The 18,807-nt window shown below is 48.9% G+C and overlaps 1 protein-coding gene across 5 annotated transcripts; it reads left to right on the top strand.

Moving 5' to 3' along the window:
- Positions 1–460: 460 nt before the first annotated feature.
- Positions 461–11,972, top strand: ZNF584 (zinc finger protein 584). Of its 5 annotated transcripts, none has more exons than XM_036993043.2 (6): positions 461–690; positions 830–888; positions 5,948–6,074; positions 8,751–8,873; positions 9,493–11,469; positions 11,713–11,972. In XM_036993043.2, the coding sequence occupies exons 2-5, from the start codon at positions 874–876 to the stop codon at positions 10,494–10,496; spliced, it is 1,269 nt and encodes a 422-aa protein (XP_036848938.1). In that variant the 5' UTR covers positions 461–690; positions 830–873; the 3' UTR covers positions 10,497–11,469; positions 11,713–11,972. The 5 variants fall into 5 exon arrangements, with proteins under 5 accessions (XP_036848938.1, XP_073081437.1, XP_017501866.2 ...); XM_073225336.1 differs by adding an exon at positions 2,314–2,424 and having other exon boundaries at positions 461–888; XM_017646377.3 differs by lacking the exons at positions 461–690; positions 830–888 and adding an exon at positions 4,944–5,076.
- Positions 11,973–18,807: the final 6,835 nt, after the last annotated feature.

The raw sequence follows: 18,807 nt of genomic DNA, 5'->3' as shown, positions 1-18,807 counted from the left end.
CCACACCTCTGCCCACATCCAACTGCCGATCTTCCCCCGATACCTCCTCCTCCTGCTCAGGTTCCAGGGCCGTCGGTTCCTAACTGCCCAACGCCATGAAGCTACGAATCCCGGGCGGCCGCGGGCACATACTGGCTTTTGCAGAGGTCCTCGAGGACATATCGGCGCTGTGCGACCCACTACGGCTAGGGGCACCAGAGCTTGAGGAGGCATTCGCGAGGGTCAAGGCGCGGCCAGGGCTTGGTAGGGGCGCCCCCGACTCGTGTGCCGTTTCCGCGAACTCGGGAGCCTCCTGGACGTTGTCCGCGGCCCGGTCACCCGGTCCCTCCGTCGGGGGCTGACGACTGTAAGTCTTTCAGCACGCCCCGGAGGCCGGAGGCGGAAGTCCCGCCCCAGCAGCCCTCCCGGAAACGCCCCCTACTGGGTCTTCATTGGCCAGCACCAGTCCGGACGCAGTGTCTTGTGGGTATTGTCGTTCCAGTCGAGGGAGCAGTCGGCAGAAAGCTGCGCTGGGCGGGTGGTCTTTGCACATTTATCGAGTCGTGAGCCCCCAGCACAGGCTACACCTCCCTGAGCCTCGTCCCGACTGTGGGACGGGTTCCCTTGCACGGAGGCGTCCGCCTGGACCGCGCTCCCCCGTGCCTCGGCGCCCGACCTCGGTTCCCGCCGCCGCGGCAGGCGGCACCCTAGGTCTGGCAGGTGTTTTACACAGGACTTGTGCGGATTGAGGCCCGGACTGCGACGGTCAGCCCGAGGTCACCCATCCCTTGGCAGGGTTGGGGAGGGGTCTGTTGAGCCCGCGGTCCCCACCCCGGTGTCTGCCTTTCAGGTCCAGCTCCTCCCACAGGGTCCGCCAGCGGCGCCGAGGTGGTGATGGACCTGGCGCAGGTGAGTGGAGGGTGTCCCTGGCCCTCAATCACCCGGACCCCCTTATAGGGGATGGTAGTATCCTGAGACTCCCTCCTCCTCCCGCTTCACCTACCTGCCCTTACTGCTGGGACTTGTGGGTCAGATCTAGCCCAGAATTCGGAATTGCAGTCAGGGGTTAGGCAGAAAGGATGTGGTGTGGGAAGTGTTAAAGACACAGAAACCACCATGTGTAAATGCTTGGCACTGAGGCGGGCCTGGTATTGTTCAGGGAGCCTCAGGTCTCACTTATGTCTGGTGAGAACCGGTGAGCAGGGGCAGGAACCGGGCCCGAGATGGATTTCGGCTGTGTTCCGAGGTGCTAGGAGCCGTGGGAGGCTTGGAGCGGAGGAGGGAGATGATCTGACCCAGGTGCTAGGCAGCGCCCTTTGGCTGAGGAGGGGAGAAGAGACTGTGCCTGATGGAGGAGGCTGCTTGTGGCGGGCAGCTGTGGGGGTGGCGGTGATGCTTGGGCCCTGGAATAGTTACTTCGGCCGGACCAACTGGACTTTTTGATGCGAAGCAGTGTGGGTCAGTAATCCATTAATGATGAACTTAGGTGTTTGGACTCAGTGGACTGATAAATGGAAGTTCTCTCAGCCGAGATGTGGAAGTTGGTGGCTAGAGCAGTGCTGGGGAGGATGTCTGGAGTGCGGTTTTGGAGGTTTTTAGCGTCATACGTCCAGGTACGCCTCCGTGGAGGCACCCGGATGTGCAGCTCTTGAATTCTGCAGAACCAGGGCTGGAAACATCCAAAAGGTGGAGCCAGAAAGTGGACTCGGGTCAGTGTGGGGTGGATGAAGGATGGTGACGAACGCTCCTACAGGTTGGAGGAGGGGAGGTTGGGGCTGAGAACCAGATGTCCTGACCGGCAGTTGGAAGGTGTAGGTGTCACTAAGGCTGTTGTGAAGGCTGGCTCTGTGTCAGTAGAGGAACGCAGGGGGACGTGCCGGGGACAAGACTTTTGAGCAGCAAGGGGACCTGGGGTGCATGCAGCCTGATGCACAGTCCAATAGTAATGTGAGAGAGGCACCAGTGGCGCTGGGACCTTGGTACCCCCTCTAAGGGTGGCTCTGGGGAAGAAAGTGCTATCGGGATGTGTCAGGGGGGTAGGGGGGTTAGTTTGGGCCTCTGGGAAATAGGATGTCAGTGTGGGACATGCTAGGACTCCTCCAGGGCATGGGCATGGATGTTCCCCCTCCATATTTTGGTTGGTTTTCTGCCCACTCATTGACCCAGGGATCAACTGAACACATCAGTGTAGGGTCTGGTGACATCTGGGGACGTGGCCGTGTATTTCTCCCAGGAAGAGCGGAGACTCCTTAATGTAACCCAGAGACACCTGTACTATGACTGCTTCCTCACATCCTCCCCTAGCGTACTGACCACCTTCTGCCTTTCCTATAGGAAGTTCCATCCCCAAAGCTGGACCACAAGGGCTGCTTTCTTCCCAGGTTCCCTGTGGTTGGTACTGGAACTGGGCCAGGTGCACTTGCCCACATCTCTGTGAGCAGCGTTGTGAGTAGCCCCAATAGCTGTTTCCTCAAGGCTTCACATGTGTTAGGGGGACAGGTTATTAATGTGCCCAACTGACCCCATCAGTCTCAGCCGGTTCCCAGCAAGGTTGCTTTCAAGAGGGTGAAAAACCAGTAGGGGGACAGGGAGGAACAGGACCTAGAGGGCATGGGCCAAGCCCCAGGTGTGAGAATGACCCACCTCTGGGGCAATCACCAGGGCCGATCTCACCAATTCCAGTTGGGCAACCACACGCAATGTGGAAGCCACCAGAGCTGTAGGGGCTGACAATGTTTGTGAGAGCCCAGCCCCAGAGAGGCCAACCCACCCCATGACAGACCCTGGTCAGGGGAGGTCGTCCCCACGCTGAGAATACTGAACCTCGGAATCTCAATGTCCAGGGAACCTCTCTGTGATATGAGTCATAAGAAATACATATTTGGTCAATCGTATGACCAAATATATATTTCCCAGGTATATTTGGTCTTCATCCACAGTTCCTGAAAACACTGCAGAGCCTTAAAAGACAACAACCCTGAAACGGGTGTTTTGTCATGTTAATGAGAGACTTCTGGAGGCCACTCAAGGGCGGGGGCTGGAGGCTGCATCAGCCAATGGCCAATAACTTAGTTAATCATGACTACCCAATGAAACCCTCACAAAAACCTCTGAGAAGAGCTTATTGCTCTTGGATCCCGCTTCTCTGTTGGAGAAAGCTTCTATGCTTCGGAAACCGCAATTCCTCTAGAGCCAGGCCCCAAGCTCCACAAGGATAGAAGCTCCTTTATTTGGGACCTTGCCCTGTGTATGTTTTCATACAGCCCTGTGGCTGTTAACTTGTATACTTTGTGGTATCCTTTATTAAACTAGTAAATGCGTTTTCCTGAGTTCTGTGAGCCGCTCTAGCAAATTAACTGAACCTAAGGGGGAGGTCATGGGAACCTCCAATCTGTAGCGGGTAGGTCAGAAGCACAGGGAGCTGCCTGGAGCTTGTGACTGGTGTCTGGAGTGGGGGTCGTGGAGGGCAGTATTGTAGGACGGAGCCCTTAACCTAGGGAACGTGGTGCTGTCTCCAGGCAGATAGCAACAGAATTGAGTTCTTGGACACCCTGCTGGTGTTCGAGAATTGCTTGGTCTAAGCATGCGTGGGAAGACCCCCCTCCCACATACTTACACACACTGGAATCGGGTCCAGGTACCCGAATGGAGTTATACTACTGTTACTGCTGTGAATAATATTCTTATACATGTATGTTGGAAAAGATGATACCATTACATTTGGTGCCAGAGGAGTGGGATTAGCAGTCTCCAAGGCAGCTCAGTGGTCCTACTAACAACTACCGTGTTAGTGCAGAAAGTATGGGCATCTTACAGAAAGTGACTGAGCTGGGCATGACTTGGGAAGATTTAGAGACTTCTGACCCCCAACCTCAGCCACTCATGGATCCTGGGTAGAAGGTATGGGAGTTGCTCATAAAGCAGCTTGGGAGAGCGAGCAGGTAGCATAGCCTGGGCGCAGCTCCAGGACCAACAGCGACTTCCAAGGTGCACATGGCATGAGCAGGAAAAGCATTCTGGTTGGGGGTAGTGAGGAAGTCAGTGGCCTGATGCATTGAAGCTGGGAATCCAAGCTCTCCGGCATCATCCTCTTGTGATTCCTCTAAGTGCTCAGTTCTTCCTAAGAAACACAGGGTCACATCCTTTAAGATGAGCGCGTTTGAATTCAGGGCAAGACACAGCCGGAGCTGGGTTCTCCCGCCAGCCTCCTGTGCTGATGTGCCCAAGACCTTGCTACTGACACCCTCAGCCACGTGCCCAACCTTCCTCCCTACCAGAGAAGGCATGGCGGCCTGACAGGAGGTCGGCTGCGAGCCTGCGGTCCCCTGAGGATGTGCAGTCTGGACACATCCCGGCCCTCCAGACCCGTTCATGGCCTTGATGGCGGCGCGCGAAGACTCAACACCTCTAAAAGCCAACTGCTTGTCTCCATACGTCCTCCTCGGCCGAGGTCCCCGGGCCGCTGCCCCTGGCTGTCAGCTGCCCGTTGAATCGGGCTGCGGACGCTGAGCCTCTGGCTTCCTCTCCGTAAAGCGGGCACAACGCCAAGGGCGACGACCCCCGGGCGGCTGGGGACACCGTCCGCAGGCGCGCGGAGAGGCCCGAAGGGGCCGCCCTTCCTTGGGGGGCACCGTGGCTCGGGGCGGTAACGGGGCCCGCGGGGCCTCCGGGGCGCCGGCCGCAGCGCCGCCACCCGTTCCCGCCGACCGGCGGCTCCGCGCGACGGGAGACCCTCCCCAGCGGCGCTCGTTGGCCGCGGACGCGCGGGCGCCGGGCGAGGTCACTTAGGGGAGGCGACCCAAACTTCCACGCGCCTCCCGCGGACGGCAGAGGCGCCCGTCCGCGTCGCCGTGGCAACGAGCAAGCGGCCGCGCGGGGGGCGCTGGGAAGTGAGGAGGCGCGGGCGCGCGCGGGACTTCCGGCCGAGCCCCGGCTGCGCTCGCCGGGCCCCTGCGGTCGGAGCTTCCCGAGGTCGGCCGGGGTCCTGCGCCCGGCGCGGTGAGGGTGGCGGGTCCGGGTTTCGGCTGCGTCCGCGGAAGCCGAGCGCCTGTCGCGGCCACGCGCCGCCCGCAGGTTCCGATGGCCGAGGAGGAGCAGGTGGGCGCAGGCGCCCCAGGCGCCCCACCCAGTGGGTCCGGGTTCTGCGTGGGCCGAGGAGGGGTGGCGAAGGCTGTGGTAGGCGGAGGGACGGCCCGGGCAAAGGCGGAAATGGAGGGGGCGCCCGGGAGCTCGGGGCCCGTGTGTGGTTCTGGGCGACTGACGGTTGACGCGAGGAACGGGTCTGAGCGAGGAGGTCTTGAGCGCAGAGCTCGGGAGGTGTGGGGCTGGACGGGACTGTGGTCACCGTCTGTAGTGTCCCCCTGGAGACACCATCTGCAGATCGGGCGTGTGGGGAGTCCTGCCATTTGCCAGGGGGGTGAACTGGTAAGGTTGTGCAGGGGCTGTGGAGTTGCAACGTGTACTGGTACAGAGTTATGTGCCTTTTGGGCAGGAGGGCAAACTGGAGGGCCCCGGGACCAGGTGCTTGGGCCTAAAAGAGAAGGGTGAGCACATGTTTGGTTGCCCCTAGTCGGTGATCTCTGCGACGCAGAGGGAATAGGCTGGCAGGGGATAGAGTGGGTTCTGTGTGCCTGGCCAGGTACATAGATGGCATCTGTCTGGTCATCAGCCTGTTGAAGCTGTGGGCTCGATGCAGAGTCCAATACGGACACGAGGTGTGAGGCACTGACGGTACTGGGGGCCCTGGTAATTCCTCCAGGAGGTTAGGGGTGTTAGGAGGAGCGAAGTTGAGGGTATGTGTGGGGTGGCGGTGGGAATTTGGGGGCTCAAAGGGAAAGATGATGTCAATGAGAGATGTGGCAGGACCCTGAGGCACAGGTCAGGGTCTGTATGTTTCCCTTTGTCCATATTTTGGTTGGCTTTTCTGCCCACTTTTTACCGCAAAGCTTAATTGAAGCCATCATTCCAGGGCTGGGTGACTTTTGAGGATGTGGCCGTGTATTTCTCCGGAGAAGAATGGGAGTTCCTTAATCTGACCCAGAGAAGCCTGTACCGTGATGTGATGTTGGAGAACTTTGAGCTCATCGGCTCACTGGGTAAGCCCCTCACGCCCTCGTCCAGCAAGCGGACCACCTCTGCCTTTTCCTGCGGGAGGCTCTGTCCAACCTAAGGCCCCAGCACAGAGGCTGCTTGTTCCCCAGGTTCCCTGTTGGAGCTTTCAGAGCCAGGCCCGCTGTGTGTGCTCTCCCCCGCCTCTCTCTGAGCATCCCTGTTAGCATCCTCAATGCCTGCTGCGCCACACCCTCCCGGAGTAGGACTTGGGGTTCAGATGTTCATGATTTCCCCAACAAATCTCATCCAGCTCTGCCTCTCTCTGGCCTGTTACTCCGCTAAAGCCACGGCTCCACTGGGCTCTGGGTTTTGCTTTCCTCCTCCGAACGAAATTTTTTAAGGTCTTCTTTGGATCAGGCTTGAGCTATGAGTTTTAATCAGATCATTTTGGGGAGTATTGTCATCTTAATATCTTTCAATTCATGAACATGGGTTATCTTTCCTTTTATTTAGCTCTTTAAACTTTTTTCAACAGTGTTTTGTAGTTTTCAGTGTACAATACTGAATGTATTCCTAAGTATTTTTTATGCTATTTTAAGTGGAATTGTTTTATTAACTTCATTTTGGGTTGTTCATTGTGGGTGTATAGAAATACAGATTTTTGTATACTGATTTTGCAAACTGCAACCTTGCTATAAAAACTCATTTATTAGTTTTAATAGCTTTTTAAGTGGATTCTTTAGTATTTTCTTTACATACAGAATGTAAGATAGATAAAATAGAGATATTTTTACTTCTTCCTTTGTCTAACTCTCCTGACTAGAATCTGTAAGATTTTACTGAATAGAAGTGACAAGAGTAGACGTCCTTGTCTTGTTCCCAATCTTATGGGAAAAATATTAAGTCTTTCAGTAGAAAGTATGACATTAACTAGGTTTTTTGCAGATGCCCTTTTCAGGTGAAGTTCCCTTCTCTTCCTAGTTTGTTGAGCACATTTATCATGAAAGGTCATTAGATTTTTCTAATACATCCCCATGTCTATTAAAATGATGGTGATTTTCCCCCCTTTATTCTAATAACATGGTATTTTACAGAAATTGATTTTCATATTGGCCTTGTATTGCTAGGATAAATTCCACTCTTTCAGGGCTTGTAATCCTTTTTATATATTTCTGGACTTGGTTTGCTAGTATTTTGTTGAGGGGTTTTGCATCTATATTCATAAGAATTATCAGCAGTGTAGTTTTCTCATAATGTCTTTTAAGTATGAGGGTAACTTTGGCTTCCATGGCTGAGTTGGAAAGTATTCCCTTTTCTTCTGTTTTCTGGAGGAATCTGTGAAGTATTGGTGCTAATATTTACCAGTGAAGCCATCTGGGCCTAGGCTTTTCTTTCTTTCTTTTTTGGTGGGTGAAGGTTTTCAGTCTGTTCAAATTTTCTATTTTTTCTAGAGTCAATTTGGTAGTTTGTGTCTCTTTTAGGAATTTGTCCGTTTTATCTAAGTTATTTAATTTGTGGGCATAATGCTCATAGTATTTCCTTACCATCCTTTCTATTTTTGTGAGGTTGTTAGATGTCTCCTTTTTTATTCCTGTTTGTAATAAGTTGAATCTTCTGTTTTTTTTCTTGTCAGTCTATGTAGCAGTTTGTCAATTTTGTCAATCTTTTCAAAGAACCAAATTTTGGTTTAATTGATTCTGTTCTAATCTCCATTTCATTTATTTCTGTTCTTTATTATTTCCTTCCTTTTGCTAGCTTTAGGTTTAATTGCTTTTCTTTTCCCTGTTCCTTGATGTATATATAAAGTTAGGTTATTGGTTTGAGAGCTTTTTAAATATGGGTGTTGCCATATAATAAGCTTATATTTTGTCTTTTTCCCAGTTCCTGGCACACAGCTTCTAAAACCCTTGGAATTTCTGCAGTGATAAATGTCTTTTGTATGCTGATGGATTGACTGGTGGCTGAGGACCCCCAGATAGCTTCAGGACGGGGGCTAGTCATTAGAAAGACCAAGGCACTGTTGGAAGGCTGGATTTTGAGCCATCCCCACCCCAATGTTAGTATGTTGTATTTTCATTTTCATTCATCCCAAAGTACTTTGTAATTTTCCTTGTGATTATTTAGGAATGCTTCATTTGAATCCCATAAATTTGTGAGTTTCCCAGATTTCTTTCTGCAGTCAATTACTGTTTTAATTCCTATGTGCTCAGAGAATATACTTTGTATGATTCCAATCCTCTGAAATCTGTTGAGGCTTAATTTGTGTCCTAGCAAATGATCTATTCTGGAGAATGTTCTGTGTGCATGTAAGAATGTGAGAAGAATACGTATTCTGCTGTTGTTAGGTGGCATGTTCTATCGATGTCTGTTAGGTCTAGTTGATTTTTAATGTTATTCAAGTGCTGTATCTGTGTTCACTTTCTGCGTAGTAATTTTATCTATTATTGAAAGTTAGAAATTGAAGTCTCCAACTATTATTGTTTATCTATTTCTTACTTAAATTATGTCAGTTTTGCTTCATAGGATATTATTTTTCTTTGAAATTGTGGTAAACACATAACATGGAATCTACCCTCTTCACAATGATTTTAATATCCAGAGGAGGTTCCTTTTCTAACATTACGTTTCATTCCTGTTGCCATGAGGACATGAGCTTCCTATAGGTTGGGGTGGATAAACCTTGGCCTGGGCTGGCCCCTTACTGCCTTTCTCCCTCCTAGGATTTGCACCTTCGAGGTCCCATGTGGTAGCTCAGCTGGAGGGTGCTGAAGAGCCCTGGGCGCCCAGCGTGGTGAACATGACTCTGGTCAGCAAAGCAGAGGCTGGGAAGCGTCCTGGTGACGGTGAGTGTGGTGCCGTGGGTCCAGCGATGGACTCGTGGCATGCTGGGTACTGTGTGCACCGACCTTTGGTCCTGAGGACGTGGCCACACAGTCCTACCTTCCTTTTCCTTCTGGACACACTCTGTGGTCTTGCCATCTATACCATGGCCCTCAGGCACTGGGTAACCCACCTCTCTGGCCTCTGTATCTTGTCATTTTCCCTTCTCTGTGCCAACGCAGAGCTGTCCACTAGTGACTTCCTGTGCATGTGACTTGAGATGCATACATACCCTTAAATAACACTCGAACCCCAGTCACTGCAAGCCAGGTGTCATTTCGTCAGCGTGGACATGCCTTACTCACATGTCCACTGTCAGCAGCAGCTCAGGCCCTGCTTGGAGCAGAGGGGTGACTACTCCTAGACCCCAGTGCCATCCCATCTTTGTGTCCTCGTCCCTGTTGAGGGCTTCCCTGTTCTGTGGGGCTCTGTTCTGCTGGGCCAGCCCTTTCTCACCCACACCTTCCCAGAAACCTCCTGGCAATTCTCTGGACTCCTGCCTGGGCGTGTCTAATATGCACTGGTGATGAAGGTGCCTCCTTTCTCTAATCTGGTTCTTAGTAACTGACTTTTCTATTTCAGGTTGTCTGTGTAGCCTGGAGAATGAGGAAGCCCCTCCAAAGCAGATGAACAGCTGCAGAGCCCACCTGTCAGAGAAGCCCTTTCTGTGTGGGGAGTCCGGGAAGGATGTCCCTGCCATCTTAGGCCTCCTCCAGCACCAGGCTGTGCACAGCAAAGCGAAGGCACACAGGAACACTGAGCACAAGGCCCTCCCGCTCAGCTCCAACGGCCAGCAGCAACGGGGGGTCCGTGCAACACAGAAGCCCTTCAAGTGCAGCAACTGCGGGGAAGCCTTCCTGAAGGCCTTCGTGCTCCTTGACCACCTGATAACTCACTCCAGAGAGAGACAATTCAGATGCCCAGCAGGTAGAAGTGACCCCAGGGAGAACTCAACCCTTGTTCATCACCGAAAAGCTCACACTAGGGAAACATCCCACATGTGTAATGAATGTGGGAAGGCCTTCAGTTATCCATCTAAACTGAGGAAGCACCAGAAGGTTCACACAGGCATAAAGCCTTTCAAATGTGGTGAATGTGGGAAAACCTTCAGCCGCAAAGATGCACTTGTTCTGCACCAGCGAGTCCATACTGGAGAGCGGCCCTACGAGTGCCGCGAGTGCGGGAAGGCCTTCAGCGTTCTGTCTACTCTCATCCGGCACCGGAGAGTCCACATTGGAGAGAAGCCTTTTGAGTGTAGGGAGTGTGGGAAGTTCTTTAAATACAACCATAGCTTCATTCTTCATCGGAGAGTCCACACTGGAGAGCGGCCCTACGAGTGCAGCGAGTGTGGAAAAGCCTATGTGACCCGCTCTGGCCTATACCAGCACTGGAAAGTCCACACTGGAGAGCGGCCTTATGAGTGCAGCCTGTGTGGGAAAACCTTCACTACCAGGTCCTACCGTAATCGACACCAGCAATTCCACACTGAAGAGAAGTCCTATGAATGTACAGAATGTAGGAAAGCCTTCAAACATAGTTCTACCCTCCTGCAGCACCAGAAAGTCCACGCTGGAGAGCGGCAGTAGGACAGGATGTGGGGGAGCCTTTAGCCATGGCTGGCGGCTAGTTCAGCAGGAGAGGTCTCACTCCTGAAAGCAGGCTGAGGCAGATAGCCTTTTGAAAGTGAAACCTCACACACCCCAACACACACCCTGGGGTGCTGGGTATCGGAAGCTTTCAGGAGCTATGTTGCACTCTGACCTGCCCAGGCTGGTGGCAGTGTGGTCACTGCTAGTGTCTGTGACAGAAGCCATCACACCTCTACTACCTGGCAGGTCCCTGCAGTGTGCATCAACCCCCAGTGTGCTTGGGGACAGCACGCCTCTGTGCTATCTGCTCTTTACAGGAGAGAACCATGAATGGCGGAGGCTGTGATGGGCTGCATTCCCTCCCTCTGACTGCTTCAGGTATGGGCATGACCTAGCTCTGGCCAGGAATAGCTGATCAGTGTCCGCTGGGGGCTTCCCAGGAAAGTTAACCATGTTCATGGACACTGTCGACATTTTACATGTTTCGTGGATTTATCCAACCATGGAGCTGACTTGTCACACTGCTCTGGAATGTATGGTAATAAAGGCCTTATTGTTTAAACCACCTTTAATACTGGGGTTTCTATCCCCTGTGTGTGGAGGGACTGAGAACAAAATTGGACTCATGAGTAGAGGGAATGGCTTCTTTGGGGGGGGTCCCTGACTTTTATGTGCCACAGTGGGGACAGCAGGATGGCACAGATACGCTCCAGTTGAGGTTGGCCTCATTTGCACTGGTGCCTGAGACTTCCAGGGCAAGATGGAAGGGCTTTGTGGGAGTCTTGTAGCCTGGATGTCAGGTTCACTTGTGGGCCAGAGCTCATCCTGAACGAGGCGGTTGGCAGCAGATCACTCGTGCATCCAGGGACAACATGAGCTGGGTCCTGCGCTCCCAGGGAATGTTCCTCAACCTTCAGCATTGGTCAGAGTGTTTCCAGGAGCCATGTTCTCCGAAATTCAGAATGTGCAGGTAAGTTCTAGACCTACAGGGGCCTGTGGGAAAGAGCAGGTGGGCAGAGCAACACCGAGTGAAGCAGTATGGAATGGGCGGTGCAGTAGAGGGTTTGACTTGGTTCTTAAGAGGCATCCACAGATGTTCTAGCAATTGTGGTTTCATGGGGTGAGAATTGTAGAACTCGGGAACTGCAGACCTGTTACCTGTGGTCAGGGTCACTGTCCGCAACTAATCTACTGTTTTTCTGGATTCGCACAGCCTTCCTGAGCATGTTCACCTCATGGGACTAGGAAAGAAGACCCTGTGTTCTGGGATGTGGCTCTTGTGACCCAGCCAGTGTTCCTGGTGTCTGCATACCGTGGCTTTCATTGTTCTTGGAGCCGTTGTCCCAGGACTCAAGGGAGAGAGTGGTTGAATCAACATATGGATCCATATCTTCTGGTTTGTGGGTCCTTTTGATTTAAACATTTTTGGAAACTATGTCCTCAAAAAGTAAATAAAATATCAGATCAGCAAAACTTGTATGTTGATTGTAGCTTTTTCCCCTGGTTAAAAAATTGTGCTTCCTGCCGAGAAGAGAATGTTAGTTGGGAGGCATGTCTGGAGAGAGAGGTGGTGGTCCCAGACTTGAGGGTCTTCCTGCCGCAGCAGTGAGCCTTCTCCAGCCAGGGTGATTCTCCCACTTCCTGACGGCAGGATGGGTAACAACCACGCCAGGTAAACCCCAGGGGAGGATTGCAGCGGGCAGTTTCTGGCCAGTCTGCTCAGTCTCTCCCTGGCACTAAGGTACATGCCCCCCGAGGACTGCTCAGGTGCTCCCTCCTGGAGGTAACAATTGCTTCCAACGTGGGGGTCTCTGTGGGAGCAGAATTAAAATCCATCCAAGCCAGGCAGGTCTCAGATCTCCAAGTAAGTGGGGGGTAGGGTAGACATCAGTCACTAGAACTCCATCCTTTGTACCCTCTGTGGGAGGCCTGGTCTCCTTCTAGGTATCCATACACAGCAGCCAACCTGTTGGGGAGGGAATGGGACACCTAGGAAAAAACCTAGTGACTCTGGACGATTAAAGATGGCGGCATCAGAGGTGAGACAGAGGATATGAACAGACCCTTCTCCAAAGAAGAAATCCAGATGGCCAACAGGCACATGAAAAGATGCTCCACATCACTAATTATCAGGGAAATGCAAATTAAAACCACAATGAGATATCACCTCACACCAGTTAAGATGGCCAGCATCAAAAAGACTAAGAACAGCAAATGCTGGCGAGGTTGTGGAGAAAGGGGAGCCCTCCTACACTGCTGGTGGGAATGTAAGCTAATTCAAACATTGTGGAAAGCAATATGGAGGTTCCTCAAAAAACAAAATATAAATACCATTTGACCCAGAAACTCCACTCCTTGGAATTTACCCAAAGAATATAATTTCTCAGATTCAAAAAGACACATGCACCCGTATGTTTATCGCAGCGCTATTTAAAATAGCCAGGAAGATATGGAAGCAACCTAAGTGTCCATTAGTAGACGAATGGATAAAGAAGATGTGGTGCATATACACAATGGAATATTATTCAGTCATAAGAAACAAATTCTGCAATTTGCAACAACATGGATGGAGCTGGAGGGTATTATGCTCAGTGAAATAAGCCAGACGGGGAAAGACAAATACCAAATGATTTTCCTCATATGTGGAGTATTAGAACAAAGCAAAACTGAAGGAACAAAACAGCCACAGACTCACAGACTCCAAGAAGGGAACCAGAGGTTACCAAAGGGGAGGGATTGCGGAGGGAGAGCGGAGGGAGGGAGAGGGGATTGCGGGGTTTTATGATTGGCACACAGTGTGAGGATCGGCGGGAAGACAGTGTAGCTCAGAGAAGGCAAATAGGGACTCTGCGGCATCTTACTACACTGACGGGCAGTGACTGCAATGGGGTATGGGGGGGACACGATAACAGGGGTGAATAATAACCACATTGCTTTTTCATGTGAAACCTTCATAAGAGTGTATATTAATAATACCTTAATGAAAAAAAAGGTGGCATCTTTGTTTTGCCAAATTTAATTTTTCTTTTATCTGAAGTTTGGTAAATCAAAGCATTTTTCTTAGTAGTTTCAAATTATTAAATGTGGAGGATGTCAGACAAAACCAATTCTTGCTATTACCTATCCATTTATAAAATGAATATCTTTTATGGATTCATGGCTATTTTTAGGAAGCCCAAAGTCAGATGGGAATAAGAGGCATCTTAACAATTTTATTATTCTGAGTTTGAGGACCGAACTTCAGAAAGGGGAAATCAAGTTCAGTCAATAGAGGGGACACAAGATTAGCAAAAATATTTAAAGATATGAAATAATTACAGCTAATTCAGCAATACACAACAATGATTTTAGAGACTCAACTTTAACATAAAGAATGATTTACCAAAAATAACTTATGTTTATGTAAAAAAAAAATGCAGAGTTAACATAGTATATTGGTGTGATTCCCCATCTGACACCAAATGCTATGGTGTATTTTGTCCCTACATATATGTATAACAATAAGAATACATACACCACAGTAATGGTAGTGTAACTTCATTCAGGTTCCCAGACCTGATTCCAATGTGTGTAAGTATGTGGGAGGGGGGTCTTCTCACACATACTAACACAAAGCAATTCTTGACCACCAGTAGGGTGTCCAAGAATGCAGCTCAAGTCTGATACCATCTGCCCTGAGATAGCACCAGACTCCCCAGGTTAAGGGCGCCGTCCTACAAGACTGCCCTCCACCCACCACTCTAGATGCTGGTTGCAAGTCCCAGGCAGTTGCCTGTGCTTGGACCTCCCAGCTACAGACTGGAGGTTCCAGGGATCCCTGCTTAGATTCAATTAACTTGCTAGAATGGCTCACAGGACTCAGGAAAACACTTATGTTTACCAGTTTAATAAAGGATCCATAAAGGATACAAGTTAATAGCCAGATGAAGAGAGACATGGGGCAAGGTCCCAAATAAAGGAGCTTCCACCTTTGTGGAGTTTGGGGCCTGCCTCAGTGGCATGCGGACACATGGAGGTGTTTGGTTCCCCAAGCATGGAAGCTCTCTCCGACCAAGAAGCAGGACCCAACCTAGCAGAGGAGAGAGAGAGAGAGAGAGAGAGAGAGAGAGAGAGAGAGAGAGAGAGAGAGAGCAGGGAGAGAGAGGGAGAGAGAGAGAGAGATTATGCTATTTGAGTATTTGAGTCACGGGATAATTTAGACTTTGATGCCTTTTGTATGTTATTTGGGTAACAATTTCTAGTAGAGGAATTACTAATATATCTTCATATGTATTTAGAAAAATACAGCACATAAATATAATGAGACATATAATATCAGTTTAAGCTCTTAAATCTAGTTTTAAAAACAAATAATGAAATAAAGAAATATGTTAAATTTACCACTCTCAATAATTCTATCAATTTCTTAATAAACAAATATTCAAATCATACCCATTATTCCATACAAACATTTGCCGTTCCCAGTTATTATTTAACCAGTAGAGTCAACCATTTGTGTTAACGATCATCTTTAACCAAAGTAACTGACTTTTGTTTTCTACAGGATCAAGAGAAAAGAGAGGGATGAAATCTGAGAACTACTTGGCTAATCTTTGTCCCACTGATAACACAATTCATTTTAATAATTTGGGATGGCAAAAATAAATATATGAACAATACACATCTGCAATATCACGCAGTAATTAGCTTTACCTTGTTGCTTTATCATCATCCTAAGATATTAAAGGTGTGCTCAGGGGTCAATAATTTGTATCTTTTTGTTGCTTAAAATGTTCTTGGTATCTAAAGATTCTTAATTAACTCTAATATTTGTCTGAGGTATTAAAATTAAATGAAGATCTGAAAATTACAATTTTTGCTAACACATTAAGTTCTTACGGTTTGTATTGTAGGAATTTCATAAAATTAAACCCTCTAAAATAATATCCACTCAGGTTTAATTAAACACAATTCTGTTTTGTAATGGAGACTGATAACTTATTTGACCCATACAACTAGAGTGAGAAATTGAGGAAATTCATGAAAAATTTGACCCTCATTGTGTACAAACTATTACACTTTTACTTAAAAAGTAAAAACTTAAGTCTTTAAAACATGCTCCAATACAGATATTGGCCTGTATCCTTGACAAGAAGGATTTAAAAAATTGCCCTTATAGTACTCTTAATGCGCCCTCCCAAAAATCACATGTTGAAACTCAGCTGCCCCTGCCCCACCCCCGTGATGGTATTAGGAGGTGGGGCCTTTTGAAGACCAGGTCCTCAAGACTGGGATTAGCGGTCATATAAAAAGGCCTAAGAAACCTCCCTTACTTTTTCCTGCCATGTGAAGATAAAACCCAGGTCAGAAACCCAAAAGAGGGCTCTCACCTGACTGTCCTGGCACCCTGATCTCAGAACTTCCAGCTATCAGAACTGTGAGAAATAAATTTGTTGTATATAAGTCACCCGGTCTATGGTATTTTTGTTATAGAAGCCCAAAGTTCCTTAAAGGTTTACTAATTTTTTAAATATTTTTCAGGTTGTACCAATTATCCTTTTTAGCAGTTTTTTGTCTTTTTTTAAATCTCATGGCCTCACCATAAGATGCTGTGACTGGTAGGGATTGGGGAAGCCTGATGGGTACAGGGCCAGAGAGAGTCTGAATACTTTAGAAAACTCCCTTTCCTCTGGGGGTTTTGGAGTGTTAAGCAAAGTCACAGAATAAGGCATCAAATTGAAAATATCCCCAACAGTTCCACTGCTGCTGTGTTAATATTCACAATGTCACCAACTTGTTCTATCTTATAAAGCTGACATTGCATCCTGTCACTATGAAGACTTAGCACTTCATATACCAAAGAATCACATTTCCTCCTTAGATGATGTTATGGACTGAATGTATCCCCCCAAATTCATATATTCCTTATCCCCAGTGTGCTTGTATTAGAGGGGGGGCTTTGGGGACATAGGTGTAGATGAGGTCATGAAGGTGGGGCCCTGTGCTGGGACTAGAGCAGGGAAGACCAGAGTTCCCTCTTCCACGTGAAGACCCAGCAGGAAAGCAGCCAGCAACGGGGTCGTTGCCAGAACCTGACTATATCGGCACTCTGACCTTCCCAGCCTCCAGAACTACGTAAAAATAAATTAGTTTTGTAAGCTACTCAGCCTATGGCATTTTGTTATAGTAGCCTGAGAGGAGTCATAGGACCTTTAAAATTCTAAGAACCTTTAAAATTCTTGTTTAATTCTAGTCTTCAAGATCAATCCCACCTTGAACCATTTTTTTGCCAAGTTTCAGGAAAAGAAGTATACCCTTGAGATCTGAAGTATTTGCTTTTGTGGCGCAATCATGTAGAAAAACACAAGGGTAGCAGCGGGCTGGTGTCAGGCTGAAGGTTCAGAGGTCAAAGAAACTGACGCCAACAGGAAGGAGGGATAACACAGCTGCACTAGAAAAGAGGCAAGGTTGAGAGAGGTTAAGACAGCAGAGGGCATCGCTCATGAGGGAGGGCACAGGCACAGGCCCAAAGGCAGGGGACTGCTTCCACTGGCGAGGGCAGAATGCACAGCATCCGTCTGCAGGCAGTATTAGATGCCTGAAGGCACCTACCTGCTGCGTTGAGGGAGGACTGACAGCATGGAACTACTGAGCCCCACACAGACTAGTATCCAGGACAGCCCAAAGGCCAGACAGAGCCATTGAGCCTTGGCCTGGAGCAATCTGGCATCACAGGCAAACATCTCTGTTCCCCAGCAGGTTGGCTGCTGTGCACTGAGCCCCAATGGGAGACCAGAAGGCCAGTTCAGGGCATGTGCAGAAGACTCTACCCACAAATTTTGGACCACTGAGGACATATAACCACAGCCACCCACAGGGCACAAAGGACTGAGCTCTGATGACCAGCGTCCACCCTACACCCATTTGCCGAGAAGCCTAAGTCCCACTGAGGCTCAGTTGGCCTTTTAATTCTGATCCCACATGATTCCCCCATGTTGGTAGAAGACAATTATTACATCCAGGAAGAAAGGCCTGAGCAGGGTGGGGAATTTTCCCAACTACCACATGGTGCTGCCGAGTACTTGAGTAGCCTTGTTAAAAGTTCTTCTGACTGCAAGACTTCTGCCCAAATGTGATTGCCACTCCTTATCCCCTCTAGGATTTTGGAGAAAAGAGTATCACCCTAAGGTGGTGGCAGCAATGGCTTCTGACCCACCATGCCGTATGGATGCTGCAGGCCAAAACCTCTCATGTCAGAGGACTCCAATATCTGGCTTTTCTTGGAAAACCAAGATATCTGGGAAACCCATATTAACTCACTATGCTGTCTCTCTATCCATTAAAAAGGGCATATCTGAAATAAGCCAGGTGTAGAAAGACCAGTATCAAATGATTTCACTCATCTGTGGAGTATAACATCAAAGAAAAAACTGAAGGAACAAAACAGCAGCGGACTCACAGAACCCAAGAATGGACTAACACTTACCAAAGGGAAAGGGACTTGGGAGGATGGGTGGGAAGGGAGGGACAAGGGGAAAAGGGGGCATTACGATTAGCACACATAATGTGGGGGGAGGGCACGGGGAAGGCAGTATAACAGAGAAGACAAGTAGTGACTCTATAGAATCTTATTATGCTGATGGGCAGTAACTGTAATGAGATATGTGGGAGGGACCTGATGATAATGGGGGGAATCTAGTAACCACAATTGTATATTAATGATACCAAAATTTTAAAAAATACAAATGGAAAAAAAAAAAGAAAATGACTAGAAAATAAATCACGAACAAAACATTAAAAAAAAAAGAAAAAAAAAGTACATATCTGCTTGGGGGCAATCAGAAGTGGAGTAATGAAGACCATGGCTGTGAATTTTCAAGAAACCTGGCTACACACAAACCACTCTGCAGACCACGAGCTCTGTCTTCTCTTGGTGTTGGAGGTTCTTACCTATGCAGTGACAGCCATGAGGTGAACTGCCCAGTGAGGATACATGAACGTCCTGAGTTCTGCATACTCTTATCCCACTTGGCCATAGTCATCCAGAATTTTTTTTTATGGACCTTTAGAATAGCCAAGTCCCCTCTAGGTTGCCAGTCTTCTCCACAGCCTGTGTTGCTGTAATAATGATGGCTCCCACATGGCCCCTGCAGGTATCATCATACCTGCTTCACCCTGCATACCGGATAACTGCAGCTGCTATTCTGTCCAAGGTGGCATAGGCCTATAGTTTATTACTGTCTGACTTCCCCTTACCACACACAGTGCTTCTCTATCCATATATAGTACCCACTGAGACTCTAATGGTCTCTCAGGGTCATCTCTTTTA

This window comes from Manis javanica, chromosome 17 (assembly GCF_040802235.1).
Source record: "Manis javanica isolate MJ-LG chromosome 17, MJ_LKY, whole genome shotgun sequence".
Taxonomy (NCBI): domain Eukaryota; kingdom Metazoa; phylum Chordata; class Mammalia; order Pholidota; family Manidae; genus Manis; species Manis javanica.
The sequence above is the reverse complement of the archived record's forward strand: the minus strand, read 5'-3'. Positions and strand labels throughout refer to the sequence as shown.

Excerpts from the sequence above, each read along its gene's own strand:
- ZNF584 (XM_017646374.3), top strand. The coding sequence starts at position 5,188 with ATGGAGGGGGCGCCCGGGAGCTCGGGGCCCGTGTGTGGTTCTGGGCGA. Across the intron at positions 5,404-5,947 it reads TTTGCCAGGGGGGTGAACTG|GGCTGGGTGACTTTTGAGGA; the intron begins GTAAGGTTGTGC and ends CCATCATTCCAG. Across the intron at positions 6,075-8,750 it reads TGAGCTCATCGGCTCACTGG|GATTTGCACCTTCGAGGTCC; the intron begins GTAAGCCCCTCA and ends TCTCCCTCCTAG.